The 14,526-nt window shown below is 44.1% G+C and overlaps 1 protein-coding gene across 10 annotated transcripts in view; it reads right to left on the bottom strand.

Moving 5' to 3' along the window:
* Positions 1-14,526, bottom strand: part of ARL15 (ADP ribosylation factor like GTPase 15) — a 405,200-nt gene that overhangs the window by 256,412 nt on the left and 134,262 nt on the right. For all 10 annotated transcript variants that reach the window (XM_045037220.1, XM_045037206.1, XM_045037224.1 and 7 more), the window contains one exon: positions 4,974-5,118. In XM_045037220.1, coding sequence (XP_044893155.1) covers positions 4,974-5,118 — 145 coding nt within the window. The remainder of the gene's footprint in view (positions 1-4,973; positions 5,119-14,526) is intronic.

Raw genomic sequence — 14,526 nt, 5'->3', positions numbered from 1 at the left:
CACAAAGCAAAACCCACAAATTTTAAAATGATATTCTGTTTAATTCAAAGTTCTCTAGAGAAACAGACCAATAGTAGGTTTATGTATATACAGAAAAATATATTCTAAGGAATTGACTCAATTATGGAGGGTGGCAGGTCAGTATCTGCAGGGTAACCTGGAGAACCAGATAACAGCTGATGCTTCAGGTCAAGTCCAAAGGCTACTTGATACAGACTTCCTCATTGCTGAGGGGTGGGGCAGTGGTCATCTTTTGTTCAATTCAGGCCTTCAAATGGTTGGATGAGACCCACCCACATTATAGAGGACTGTCTGCTTAACTTAAAGTCCACTGACTTAAATATTCATCTCATCCCAAAACACAAACATCCAGGATTGTATATGACCACATACACGGGCACCGTGGCCCAGGCAGGTTGACAATATAAAATTAACCATCATACTTTATCTCTGGTTTCGAGCAACTTTATCATATGTCTTTGTGTAGTTTGCTCATATCTTGTTCTTGAGGTTTAATAAGCTTCCTGGATTTGTTGTTAAATTTCTTCAAGTTTAAATATGTTTTAGACGTTATCGCTTCACATATTTTTTTCTGTCCCTTTTTCCACCCTTTATGTTCACAGACTTCAATGACCCATGCTTGGGGACTTGGACCTGTCCCACAGTTCGTGTTGCTCTTTGCATTTCCCATTTTCTCCTCCCTCTCTCAACACTTTGGATGGTATCTAATACTAATGGCCTTCAAAATTATTACTCTCCTCTTCTGCAATGTCTAATCTGCCATGAATCCTATCTGGTGCATATTCATCTCAGATACTGTTGTATTCACCTCTTTATATGGGTTTTTTATAATGGTTTATATGGGTCTTTTAAAAATTTTCCATGTCTCTACTTAACTCTACGAACAGATGGAATTGAGCTATAGTAACAGTTTTAAGTTTTCTTTGCTAATTCCTTTATCTGTGTCAGTTCTGAGTCAGATTCAATTGATTTTTCTTCTCATTATAAATCATGTTTTCCTGCCTCTTTACATGCCTGGTAATATTTGATTGGAGTGTCCAACGTTGTAAATCTTTTCTTAGGTGCTGGGTAATTCTGTTTCTGTAAATCCCATACAGCTTTGTTCTAGGATGCAATAAAGTTAGTAGCAAACAGTTTGCTTGAGCCTTTGGTCTTAATTTGATTTCTTAGGTGGGTCTAGAGCAGCACTCAGTTTTGGGCTGATTCCTGAGGCAAGAGCCTCCTGGTACTCTACCCAGTACCTTTTGAATTATGACGCTTTCAGTCTGGCTAGTGAGAACAGCCCTAACTTTTAGCCCTGCGTGAACACCAAGCCATCTTTCTCTACTCTTTTCAAGGCGTTCCTTTCCCTGGCCTTGGGTAGTTTCCTCATGTGTCTGCATTGAATACATTCCTGGTTACTCAAGGCAGACCCTCTGTAGATCTCTAGGGTTCTCTCTCTTCCTCTCCATTACCATGTCCCACGAACCCTAGCTGCCTTGGTCTCTCCAACTCTTAGGTCTAGGTCAACGTAGGGAGTCCACTGAGCTCTACCTCAGTTCCTCCTGGAAGTGTGCCATGGCCTAGGAACTCTCTCAAGGCAGTAAGCTGGGGCAAATGTGGAGCTATTCTCATTGGTTTCTCATCTCTCAGGGAGGACCATCTTTTGTTGCTTGATGTTCACTCTCCTGAAATCTGTTGCATATTTTGTCTGTCCTCCAACCCTCTCCCCCCATGTACTTCAAGCAGGAGGGTAAACCCATTCCAGTTATTCCGTTTTGACAGAATTGGAAGTCCTCACTCATTCTTACTGTCACTGCCTTCTGTTGAGCATCTTCTTCTTTCCTTCTCTGTTCTACCATTACACCTCTGTCCACAGCACCTCTCCTTGCAAAAACAAATTCCCCAGACACTGCTTTCTCTGTTGCTGTTTACTTTCTTGAAAGGGTGGTCAATGTGCAGTCTTAACAAGGGGCCAAGGAGTGAAAAGCAAGGTCTATACATTGTTATTTCCTCTGCTCACCACTCCCTCATAGCTCAGGCTGGTTTCTACTCTGACTCTGCTGAACGTGTTTACTAATGACCATAATATCGCCACACCCAATAGTCCTTTCTCGGACTTGAGGCTGATGATTATTTAACTCCATTTCTTTTGGCCTCTTGTTCCTATTTGCCTATATGATACCATATAGAACTGCCTGGCTTAGAGTCCCTGTCTTGTGCAGATGTTAGAATGTAAGTTCAAAGTGTAGAAATGTTGATCTGTTCTGTTGACTAATGCATACTCAGTGCCTAAATCAGTAGCAGTCGTGTAATGGGTATTCAACAAATGTGGAAAGAATGAATGATACATAGTTGGTGCTTAGCACCCTCCTGCCTTGTACCACCCATCATCCCTCGACAATCTCTTTCAAACCCACAGATCAGTTGCCTCTCAAATCCAGATCCAAACTCTCTCTAGTCAGCTTATCTTCTGGCATTTGGCTCATTGTTGAAAGTACTGCCAATGCCTCAAAATTAGCATGTCCAAAGCCAAACTCATCATTTATCTTAAAATTGCCTGTCATGTTTTCTCCACTTTTTACAATTCACTCAATCACTAGGCTAGAGACTTAAGGCACACATGATTCTTTTCTCTTCCTTCCTTTCCCTCTCTATTACCGGAAGTGATAGTTGCTCTTACAGAAATCAATCACATCTGCCTCTAACTCTCCATCCCCACAATCGAGGTCCCCACTGGATCAGCTCTCCATGGTACAGGTCTTTCTCAGAGGCTCCTCCAGCATCAGGTCACAACGCACCCTACACCTGTGTCCTTGGCCTCAACCCAGGAAGATCGCTGTTCTCTGAATACATCCTTTGCTTCCTATCCTTCTTCTCCTCACCCCATTTCTCTCTGCTCAGATATCATTCATCATGAGGCCGTCCTCAAAGGTAACATCCCCTGTGCCTTCTTTGACTCCTCAGATTAGAAATGACCCTTTAGCTTTCTCATTTTTACCATCAAGCATAGCACATATCACATGGTCTTAAATACGCAGTAAATATCAACTGTTTGTCATTAGAAATCTTATCTTCCTAACCTGGGTGTAAGCTTCTTGACATCAGAGACCTTCAAAAATGTCTCCAAAAAGTCACTGTGCCTGGTTCAAGATAATGACAACTCATAGAAGCTTGATATCCAAAATGTTAGCCAACTCAACATCTCCTACATCAGAAAACTCAACTAGCACACAAGGTTCCCATAAAAGGAAAATGTTAAAAATCTAGTAGAAATAGAAAAATTATTGCAATTTACAATTGTAATATTTACAGGTATTTTCTTTTACATTATAATTCAAAACTGCTTTTCTAACAATAGTATTTCTGATTTTATACCTCTGATAAGTGTACACTTTGTGTTTCTTTTTTCACATTTTAGGGGAAATTATTTTGCTTGAAAAGAATTACTGAATTAATAAGGTTTGCATAATTTCATAACCCATTTCTCCAAAGATATCCACAATTTTACCAACAATCAGCCAATACTACTCTCATCACAAATCCTAAGTCTTAGGGATGACTCAACTTCATTTGAAGCCTTGAACTGGGACTCTACCTCTATCACTAGCTGTGTGACCATAGCCATCTCACCGTACCTTTGAGCCTCAGATGATTTAAAGACAGAGTCTGGAAAAAAGAGTCTTACCTGCCATGTAAGGCCATTATGAGGCTCAGAGATAGGATACTTTCTGCAAAAACAGATTCAAATTACTATGGTCTCTTATTCACTCAATAAACACTTGGAGCTATGCCCAAACCTTATACCACATTTGGCATGTATAAAGCCAAATATGATGCTCTAACTGTCCTTAGGGGCTCACACCTCAGGCTGGGGAGACACACGGGTAGATGGCAGTGTTGCAGGCAGTAAGTGACAGAAACATGGGCGATGCACAGTGGGGGACAAGGGGGTGCTCAGTTCTCTCTTGGGGAAAAGGAAAATAGGAACAGCTTCACACATAAGGCCATGGCTTGAGCTCTAATCACCCTCTGTCGTCTCACCGATTATCACGAACCCCTTCCTCTTTTCTTCATCCTTTAACCAAGCTAGGTCTCTATTGCTTTACAGGCCCACAGTTTCTCATCTATAATTCTAAAATCTGAAAAGCTCTGAAAACCTAACTTATTTGGTGGCATACGTGACCCAAACTGATGTAAGGCTCTTCTTGGTCTCAGTATTTTTCCTACTTGTCAGGAAATCCTAGTTAATGATTCCATCACTCGCCCAGCACCTCAATCAGGACCTGAGTCGTCTTTGGCTTTTTTCTCTCACCTTCCAAACCCAACCAGCCACTAAGTGTACTCTCGATGCCTCTTCCTCATGGTGGGGGCGTGTCTCACACACTGTGGGATATTTGGCGGCATCCCTGGCATCTACCCGACAGAAGACAGTGGCCCCCTCCCCTAGGTGTGACAACCCAAAGTCCCGCCTGATTGAGAACCACTACCCAGACAGACTTCTTGGCCACGTCTGGAAACAACATAACCTGATCAACGGTTCCTGCGCTGACTACCCTCCAGATGAGAACTATGAGGAAAGAAGACTCAGACTCCATCAGCTGCGCTGTTCGGGGAGTGTATGACCGACTCAAGTAGGCCAGAGTGACTCTTCAAGGGGGACTAGTACTCTGTGAGGCCGAGATGAAGCCATTTTGTTACAGTTCTAGAATTCCAGGTTTCTGCATTAGTTTGTATTAATGTTCTCCGGAGTTTGACTTGTTCAGTGGCATTGAAATATCTGACGAGAGAGATACAGGGTGTAGCCATTTAATGCCACTCACCACCCCCAACTCTATTTTGAAAAACGGAACATCCAAAAATAAATAAACTGACTGACGCATTTAACTACAAATAAAGAGTCCCACAAAGAGCATAAGACACAAGACCATTTGGGGGATGAGAAAGGGGCAGAACTCGGGCACAGTACCCACCTGTGGTCGACACGACGTTCTCGGGACTTTCACTGCAGAGCTTTGACAACAGACTGGTCTTGCCAGAACCTGTGAGGCCTATGCAAACCAGGTCATACTCAGGTCGTGCGGGTGGTGGTCCCTTGCAGCAAAGTGCTCTAAAACACTGCCAAGAGAGGGGGAGAAATGTGGCTCTTTTAAGTAAGACTGGACACAAAGCTTAGTAACATTCGCAATGACTAAGTATTAAGAAGTAATTAAATAACCTACTCGTTTTAAGAAGCAAAGGTAACTTCAGGGTGGAGAAACCATCTTTTTAACCAAGTGTTCAAAGCTAACATTCCCAGGAATGAGACCTACAGGGACTTCACGGCTCCCCCCCTACTGTCACTGGCACCCTGCGAAGGGCAGGACATCATCGCTCAGCTCTCCTACCAAAAATGCACAGCCTGAATCTAAGCATGAGACAACTTCAGACAAAACCACGCTGAGGAGCACTCCACAAGACGGCTGACCTGTTCTCTAAAATCTCAAGGTCTTACAAGTTGAAGAAATGCTGAGGAACTGTTCTAGGTTAGAGAAGACTAGAGACAGGGTAACCAAATGCAATGCCTTCCGGACTGGACCCTGGACCCTTGGGACAGGCTGAGGAAAAAATGGCAGAAATGACATTGGGACAAGAGGTGAGGGCTGACTAGAGGCTGCACAATTGTACACAGGGTTGCAGAGGGTCTAGGTTCCTGAATTTCATCGTTGTACTATGCTGATAAAAGGAAAATCCTTGTTCTGAGAACACACATTCTGAAGTATTTTAGAGATGAAGGGTCTTGATGTCTAATTAATTGGTTAGAAGAATTTCTAAATCTATGTCCATCGTCAGCTCTATACAGTGAGGAGTGTGATAGAGCAAACACGGTTAAGATGTTAATGACCAGAGAAGCGGAGAGTCATAAGAAAATTCCTTGTATTCATCTTTTAATTTTTTTTTAATATTTCTTTATTTTTGAGCAAGAGACAAACAGAGTGTGAGCAGGGGAGGGGCAGAGAGAGAGGGAGACACAGAATCTGAAGCAGACTCCAGGCTCTGAGCTGTCAGCACAGAGCCTGATGTGGAGCTTGAATTTACCAACTGTGAGACCGTGACCTGAGCCGAAATTGGACGCTTAACCGACTGAGCCACCCAGGTGCCCCTGTATTTGTCTTACAACTCTGGTATTATTTCAAAAATAAAAAGCTTTTACAAATCATTAAATTGAGCCCCTGTATCTACCTCTGCCATCTTGACCAGTGCCAAATTCTGTTTCAGGTCAACTGACCTCAGGGTACTGTGAACAGTTGTACAGTTTGTGCATGGCAAGACCTGTTTGCTCTCCAAGAGTTACAGGCAGGGGGATTTGGGAGACTGGAAATTAGGCAGTTTATGATCTTTCTACTTACTTGACAATCATTTATTAGGGGCCAATTATGTCCCAACTTGTAGAACCCTCAGTAATTCAGGAGAGAAAATGAGGGACAGGTGGGGGAGGGAGACCTATTGATTGCTAGATCATCTGGAGATCCCAAGAGAAAAGACCTATGAAAAGTCTGTGCTAATTCTCATTCAGATAAAATCTGAGGCCTAATTGGCTCTCATAAGATCAATTTGACTCTTTCTCTCTCATACTTCTCATATCCAGTTAGTCAACAAATCCTGTCCATGACTCCTCTGAAAGAGCTCTAGAACATGCCCACTGCTCTCAAGTCCAAGCCACCATCACCTAGACAATATCAACATTCTCCCACCAGTCCCGGGATATTCATTCTTGCCCTCTCCATTCTCCATGAGGCAGCCACGATGATTTTTTTATAAAAACAAAATCTGATCTTATCTGCTTAAGCCCCTTCCGTGACTTCCAACTATTCTAGGATCCAAACACTTAGGACCTACAAAGTCTTCCAGAATCCGCTCCACCAACGTGCCCCCCGCCCTCCCAGCCTCTTTTCGGGTCACTCTCCAGCCACTCCTCCCTCACTTTGCCCCCAGTCATGACAACCCTCTGGCAACTCCAAGCACTCCCAGATGCTGTTCCCTCTTACCCCAGATCTTAGCTCAGTGGACTTGTCAGCTTTTAGGTCTCAGCTTCAACACCCCTTTCTCCAGGGGCACCCGATCTGTTTCTATGAGAATGTGAGCCATTTCTGTCAAGCTCTCACACACGTTTGTCAATTCATCACACAATTACAGTTTCCTATTCATCACCAAACTGTGGGAACCAGACCTCTCCATCTTCATCCCAGTGTCCCCAGGGCTTTGCGGAAGACATGGCCCATAATCTACCCTCAACGAATAAATGTTGAAGGAAAAACCCATGACACTGAAAGTTCGCCTAAGAAAAAAAAAAGAAAATGTAAAGGCTAATGGGAAGCTTGATCTATGTTCTCTTGGGGCCCCTCACATGTCAAGAAAAAAAGTATCAAACTAAGAGTAACCCTTGGCCCTTTCACTTTACTTCAATGCCATAAGTTAGTCCAATTTAAGAGTGATTGCACTGTACAGGGTCTACTTTCCCAGTATGAGAGAGCTTCTTTTTGTCCCCAGTACGCTCTTCCTTGGCTCTTAAGAGGTTCTCCCTACTTCTGGTAAACAATTCTAAGATCATCTAATCCATATTCTTCACAAATTAAACTCTAATCATATTTCCTGTCTTTTCAAGCCTGAGGAGCCCTAATTGTTTCAGTCTGCCGGCATACAGCCATCCCTACTGCTCCATCACATTAGTTCTGTTCTTGGCATTACTTGAGCTCCATTATGTCTTCCTCTTACAAGATTAATGACCACAACTATAAACAGCACCCTAGATGCCAGCACATCACATCCTGGATGCGTACGAAGGCTGGCTGATACCGTCTGACATTTTGCAAATTTTATCTGTGAGTGCCCTGGACTCACGGGGAACTTTCCTAAGGGGCAGATACGTATTTGCATGTATCTACGTATTCCCTCAAAGAGGACCACTGGCTAGCCGCTATTTACTATGTCAGACAACACCACCAGTCACACTGTGGTTTCTCTTATTGGGCTGCTTTGATCTTCACTGGGAAAAGAGAGGAGACCCGATTCCTGCTCCAGACTGCCGCTTTCCTGCTCAGCTTCTCTCCTAGAATTCTCTCGGGCCATCTTCTAGAGGGGGACTGGACCAACTTTCCAGGTCGAAACAATCAAATCTTAAATACAGAATAAAATTATAGGTGACGGCTCGCTATCTGGCTCTGTTTAAGTTATTCAAATGCTAGTATTACTCAACGTACTTTGGCCAGAAGTTCCAAAATTTCACCTTTATGTTTTTGTTTTTAATGTTTCTTTACTCTTGAGACAGAGACAGAGAGACAGAGACAGAGCATGAGCAAGGGAGGGGCAGAGAGAGAGGGAGATGGAGAATCTGAAGCAGGCTCCAGACTCTGAGCTGTCAGCACAGAGCCCGACGCAGGGCTTGAACTCACAAACTATGAGAGCATGACCTGAGCCGGAGTCAGACACTTAACGGACTAAGCCCCCCAGGCACCCTCACCTTCATGCTCTTTTTAGAATCCAAAATGTAAAAATGTTTGCAGCCAAACTCAATATCTGTATCACCTGTTAATTTTTCTCTAGGTCACTAAGGCACTTTTGGCATGAAAAGCAATTTAGCAGTGACACTGTACTCACACAGATCTTTCCATCTCCTCTAGGTTCTCCACAGTGATGGTTAAGACACCTAACATGACATGTCTCCTCTCCCCCAAATCTGTTTCCTGAATTCCAGGCTCTGTATTTTCAACTGTTCTGGAATAACTCAAACTAAATGGGGGGGGGGGGGGGGAGGGGGGAGCCTCCCTCCACCACACACACAAAACCACAGTCTATGGAAATCAGGTATTTTGGAACATAAAAGGCACAAAGGTTAGACTGACAATCATTACAAGATAGAATCTTTGAAATAAATCACAGAACCTTTGAATATTTATTTGAAATAAATAAATCCTATGCTTGGCAGGAGTAGTGTCAGATTTTGAGCCAACAAAATAAGGCTCTTAAAAATATGCTATTTCAAACGGGAAAAGAATGTTCATGTTTTTTTGAGTCCGTTCCTAAAAACTCTACAGTTTTCACTTGTTTTTCATTTTAAAACTTAATGAAGCTTCAGATCTCATAGTCCATTTACTTAAAATTACTCATTTTGGCCTCTAGACTATACTGTACCCAAGTTCATTGTGTCTGTCTCCTAAAGCAGCTCTTGCATTGTTAAGAGTAAGCCCCTTTCACTGCCGTACAATGCTAAACACAATGCCGTCGGCAGTCCTGACAGCAAGCGGCAAACTCAGGCCCCATTCCCAGGCCAGACAGTGAGGCATTGTGTGGCTCTGTTCAGCCTCCATAAACCTATCCATGCTTCAGTTTCCTCGTGATTAACCAGTAATGTTTTAACACTATCTGCCACTTCCTTTCTTCAGGAGGACGTTAGGAGGCATCAGCTCAATGCATTTTGCTACAAGAAAGGCACCAGAGCGATACATCACTGTTCATCAGGAGGCTCGTTTCCCTAAGGCATCCTAGGTGACAGTCGTTTCCTCGGGCAAGGGCCTGGCAGCCCACCATGCAGCCCAGACACTGGCACTTCCCTTGGCCAGGCCGCAGCAGCTTCCAGAGGGCTCCATCCCCTTCCAGTCCAACCCAAGACACTAAAGACACGCAACCCTTGGCCCTTGCTTGCAGCAGGGAGAAGTCTGTAACCATGGTGGGGGGGGGGGGGGGGCGGGGGAGGGGCGTGTGCAAGCAAGGTCACGGTCTCTTGTCTAGACTGCTTCAGTTCACAGGTCTTCTCACACAGGGTCTGTTATGACACGTTCCTTTTCAAAAGGACCCAGTGTATCTCTGATTGTGCCAGGACGCAGGATGTTTCCCCTTAGCATAAATCCACAAGCTTCCACCAATGTCGCACGTGAGGAAACGGTGTGCCAAGGTCTTGAGAGAGGGCAAAGTCCGGAATCACCAGTAATATCTACGTCGTAGACTTTGGACAAATCATACAATCATATAATCTTTAGCAGAAAGGCAGATTAACTAAAAGGCATAAGCAAAAACCTTAGCAATATTTGCTTAAAGGAGACTGATGACTTGTACTGCGGGGGGGCGGGGGGGGGGGGAGGTGGGAAGCCAAAGATTAAATTGTAAAGATTAAACAAGGGCTTGTATTTCAGATAGGTGGCCTAGCACCAAGGCAGCAAGATGATCTTAAGATGTCTCCGTTTCTGTTGGGGACAGCGTCAGACGTTTTGGTAGGTCTGGCAGAGCCCCGTACATAATAGGTACTTAGCGGATAACTACTCCACAGATTGGCACCATAAAGCACTAATGAAGCACTTAACTGTGTATCTCCTTTCCCTCTCCATCTCCCCCCTTCATGACTCCGGCTACCCTCCAACTCACTCACTACGTTCCTCCAGCTGTCTGAGCCCCCTCATGCTCCGGTTCTGTGCCCCCCAAAGAAAGGCTCTTTCCACTCCTCTCCTTGGCAAATTCCTAGGAATTTGGTACTAGTCAAGGTACTGCTCTGATGGTACTCCTCTGAAAAGTCTTCTCCAGTGACCCCAGAGAGCTAATTCCTTCTTTCCCTCCTTGGTTCACGACACACACTTCTAGCATGGAAGTATCAGGCCAGGTGTTTTTCTTGTTGTTGTTTTGTTTTGTTTTCCTGACAGTAAGAATTAAGCAGATGATAGAATTCGACACATCGACTCCAAGACCTGTTCATCCTTGATTCAAAAAGTTGCATTTTACAGCTACCAAGGGTGGCCAGGCCTGAAAGCAGAGAAGCAGAGTTGTCCTACAACATGTCAATTCTGGACAGAGTCTTAGTCAAGATCCTCCCCCTCTGGCACCGGCCCTTGCATTGCCAGTATTTCCTACCATCCCGTGTCCTTAAGTCCCTAGCCTTTGGGAACATGGCATTTGTTTCAATTGATGCTCTGTTTTTCATCATGAATACAAGATTTTATTCTGAGCATGATTTCAATTTGATTGAAGCTCTGTACAGTTGCTGGAAAATTTTCTTCAGTCAGCTTGGGGACTTCCCCCAGGGCCATGCAGTCACTGCCTGAACCCCACACTATCTCCGCCTTATTTAAATACGGGTCTCACCAAACCAAAACCAGAGTTCCTACAGCAAATAACCAAGTCTTTCGGTGGAGTCCTAGGGTGGGGCCTGGCACTGTGCTCCATAAATGCTTCTTATATGAACACAACACTCATTAGTTGGTACCTAAAAGCAAGAGATGAGTCACTTGTAACCTGAAGTGGATTTATTTCTTAGTTTGGTTTTAAAACCAAAAGGAGACACCTGTACATTCTGACCCCCCACTCTCTTGCAATGAAAGAAGTTTTTAAAAGGAAGTCCATTTCTAGAAGTGTTTTCTAATACTAAGCATGTCCAAATAACAAAATATTTAATGTTTAAATATCTAAAATTATATAAGAGTTAAAATAAAATATTTTCCAAGTGCCTAATAGTCAAATGTGGGTCTGTCTGTGGAAAATACAACCAAAATTTGTCATAACACGCATAGCAGCTATCTAAAGCTTCTGGAAAACACACGAGGAAGGATGGCTGCCCCTAAAACTTAAAAACAAATCCAAATGCTACTAATAGCACCAGATAGAAGTGATATGTGTGTGTTAACTCACTCCTTGAACGACCCGTTGAGAAAAGCGCTTCCCCCTTTAAGATGGGGGAAACCGAGGCCCAAAGATATTAAGTAACTTGCCTCAGAGCAGCCAGGATTGGAAGCCTCTGACATCTGAGTGTGCGCCACATACGGGGAAAAGACATTACACGCATCCTGTGTAGAGGGCAACACAGAGATGTGAACTTGTGACAGCTAGCAAGCGACCGAGCTGGAGCTCCCACCAGGGCTGCATGGCTCCAGAATGCCTACTCGTGTTCTCTCAGCCTTGGTGCCACGTCTGGAGTCAGGGATCAGAGCCCCAGAAACGGGGTGTCTTGGTGGTTTCAAGGAGATGAGAACTTTGAAGAAGTTTGCCTCTGTGAGAGAACAGATCCCTGGCAGAGGAAGGGGACGATGCAAGCCTTGACACTGCTTTCCTTGCACTGTCAAGTTTATTGCTCAAGGGCCTGCATCTTCCTCCCAGTGGAGCCGGGGGGACCTGCTTCCTGCACGGCTGACTTAGGGAGGAGGGCAGGCGGAGAGGGGACCGGCTGGGAGGGAGGCGAGGGGACCCTGAAGAGTTGCTGGCTTCTCTCTCCTGCTGTCGGCCTCTTTCACTTAACCATTTTTTGTCCTCTGGCAAGGACAAAGCTTGTCTATTAAGAGAAGCCCACGCTGCCGCAGAGATTTCTGATTCTAAGCACGGTAGCAAGGGGGGGGGGGGGGTGGAGAAAATCTCTAAATAACAGTCCCCAATTTTCCCCCTTAAAATATATGTGTATGTCAACTATACCTCAATAAAGTAAATACATAAGCAAATACTAAAAATAAATCAACTGTACTGGGGGAGAGTATGGAGAAAAATACACGAATAACCTGGAATGCGTAGAAATACACGTGAAGGAGATAAACCGTAACATGCAATCTCTTGGCTAATCCTTTCCTTCTACTTGCAAGAAAAATGAGTTTCAAATATGCTGCAATGTCTTGGAGTAACTAGTGGTCCTTGCAAACAAGTGAAAAAAATGTAAATTCACACGGCACCTATAGCAATAGAAGAAGCCAGGGGGGGTGGGGGGGGTGGAGCTGGCTGTGAAGAGGCCCTTGATCACCAGGCAGATCCCAGGAGAAGACTCTTCACCACGTCACAAGAGCAATCCACTTTTCGAGGTGAAAAATCTTGTGGCCCTTTAAGACCCTAGTGGGAAAAACAATAAATTGTTTTTACAGAAGATGGGTCAAACCTTTCGGCCATGTGGGCTGCTCCGGGCTCACTGATGAAGGCTTTGGCCCAGAACTGTCCCAGGGCTGAGGCTTCTGGCCAATACATCACACTGCCTCGGGACACGAAGTCTGTCTTTGCCTTCCCCTTTGTATTTCTCAATCCACATTCCTTTTTGGGGTGAAATACTCCATTATTTCTGCTTTGTTCTGGTCTGTCTCCTGTCTCTGTCCCTATTAACTCGTGGCAACAAAAGAAACAAACAGAAGCAGGGGATTTCATGCTTAGCAGCTACAGACACTGGCTTCGCGGCTTTGCAGAGGAGCAGACATCGGAGACCCTGAATGGAAGAGAGTTGCTGCTGTGCTCAGCCAGACCAGGGGCCCACGTGGCTCCCCGCCTGTGCATCAGTCCTCCTAGATCAGCGGGACTCACAAGTCCTGCTAAGAGCATCTCAAGACGAACCAGAAGTAGGGTTTTCCAAGTTAGGGCATATATCTGATAATTAGATTGAAAGACTGTAATTCAAGATTCTCCTATATTCCTAGCTCTCTAAAATTTCAGGACTTCTCATATTGAAAATAGATCAAGATTTTTTTTTTCCTTAAACTAAAACTCAAAAAGGTAGCTAAGTAGAAGATAAGGCTCTTATGTTTACTATGTAATTCTTCTCTTATAATGGCTACATGAAATATCTCATTTTTAAGTATCAATTTTTTAAAATAACACAATTATACAATAAAACCAGAAGTAAATTTCCCAGGCATGACTTTGGGTAAGGAGACCCAAGCTTTCTATGCAATATTCACAAACATACCCTAATTAGGGCTTAACCTGGGTCGGTTTCAGACCATGTATTTTTTATTCCTAAAGAACAAAGAAAGGGGCGCCTGGGTGGCTTAGTCAGTTAAGTGTCCGACTCGGGTTCAGGTCACGATCTCATGGTTCATGAGTTCGAGCCCTGCAACAGGCTGTTGTCAGTGTGGAGCCTGCTTCACATCCTCTGTCCCCTCTTCTCTGCCCCTCCCCCGCTCATTCTCTCTCTCAAAAATACAGACACTTTTTTTTTTTTAAGAGTGAAGAAACACAAAATTCAACAGAAAATTAAACAGATTAATACATTTTGTATCAAACCTCATTTTTGGTCACTATCTGAATAGAACATTTCTAGATGCAAAGTGGGGCATAAAAATATATAATATTCCTTACCAAGGGTATTTTTCTATCCTCTGTACACTTAGGAAGAGTCAGGGAATGAAGACATTTAGAAAGAGCTAGGCTCCCTAGGTAGACCTTCAAGTGGGTTTAACCATCCTCTGAAAATCCCCGGGAAAGATCCCAACAAAGCAAATTCTCTCTGCTCTTGGTGCTTTTAGAACTGGAGCCGGGGAGCCTTATAACAGATGAGAAGCAAAACAAACCAAAAGCAAGTGGGTTTTCTAGTAGCCCCTGACAGTGGACATCTTATTCCCGTATTTTGGGCAACAACAGAGCATTCCTTTACTTAGTAATCTTCAGGTTCCATGAAGATGGACCTCAGGCCTACATATCCCATCAGTCACCAATCTCTGCTCATCCGTCCCACTCCCCACTCGGTCTCTGCCCCCTCCCTGTAGCCCCCTGGCCCTCAAGCCTTTGTTCAAAACATCACCACTATCTCCTAGACAACAC

This window comes from Felis catus, chromosome A1, assembly GCF_018350175.1.
Source record: "Felis catus isolate Fca126 chromosome A1, F.catus_Fca126_mat1.0, whole genome shotgun sequence".
In the NCBI taxonomy this organism is placed as follows: domain Eukaryota; kingdom Metazoa; phylum Chordata; class Mammalia; order Carnivora; family Felidae; genus Felis; species Felis catus.
Note: the sequence above shows the minus strand (reverse complement) of the source record. Positions and strands in the feature narration are given on the sequence as shown.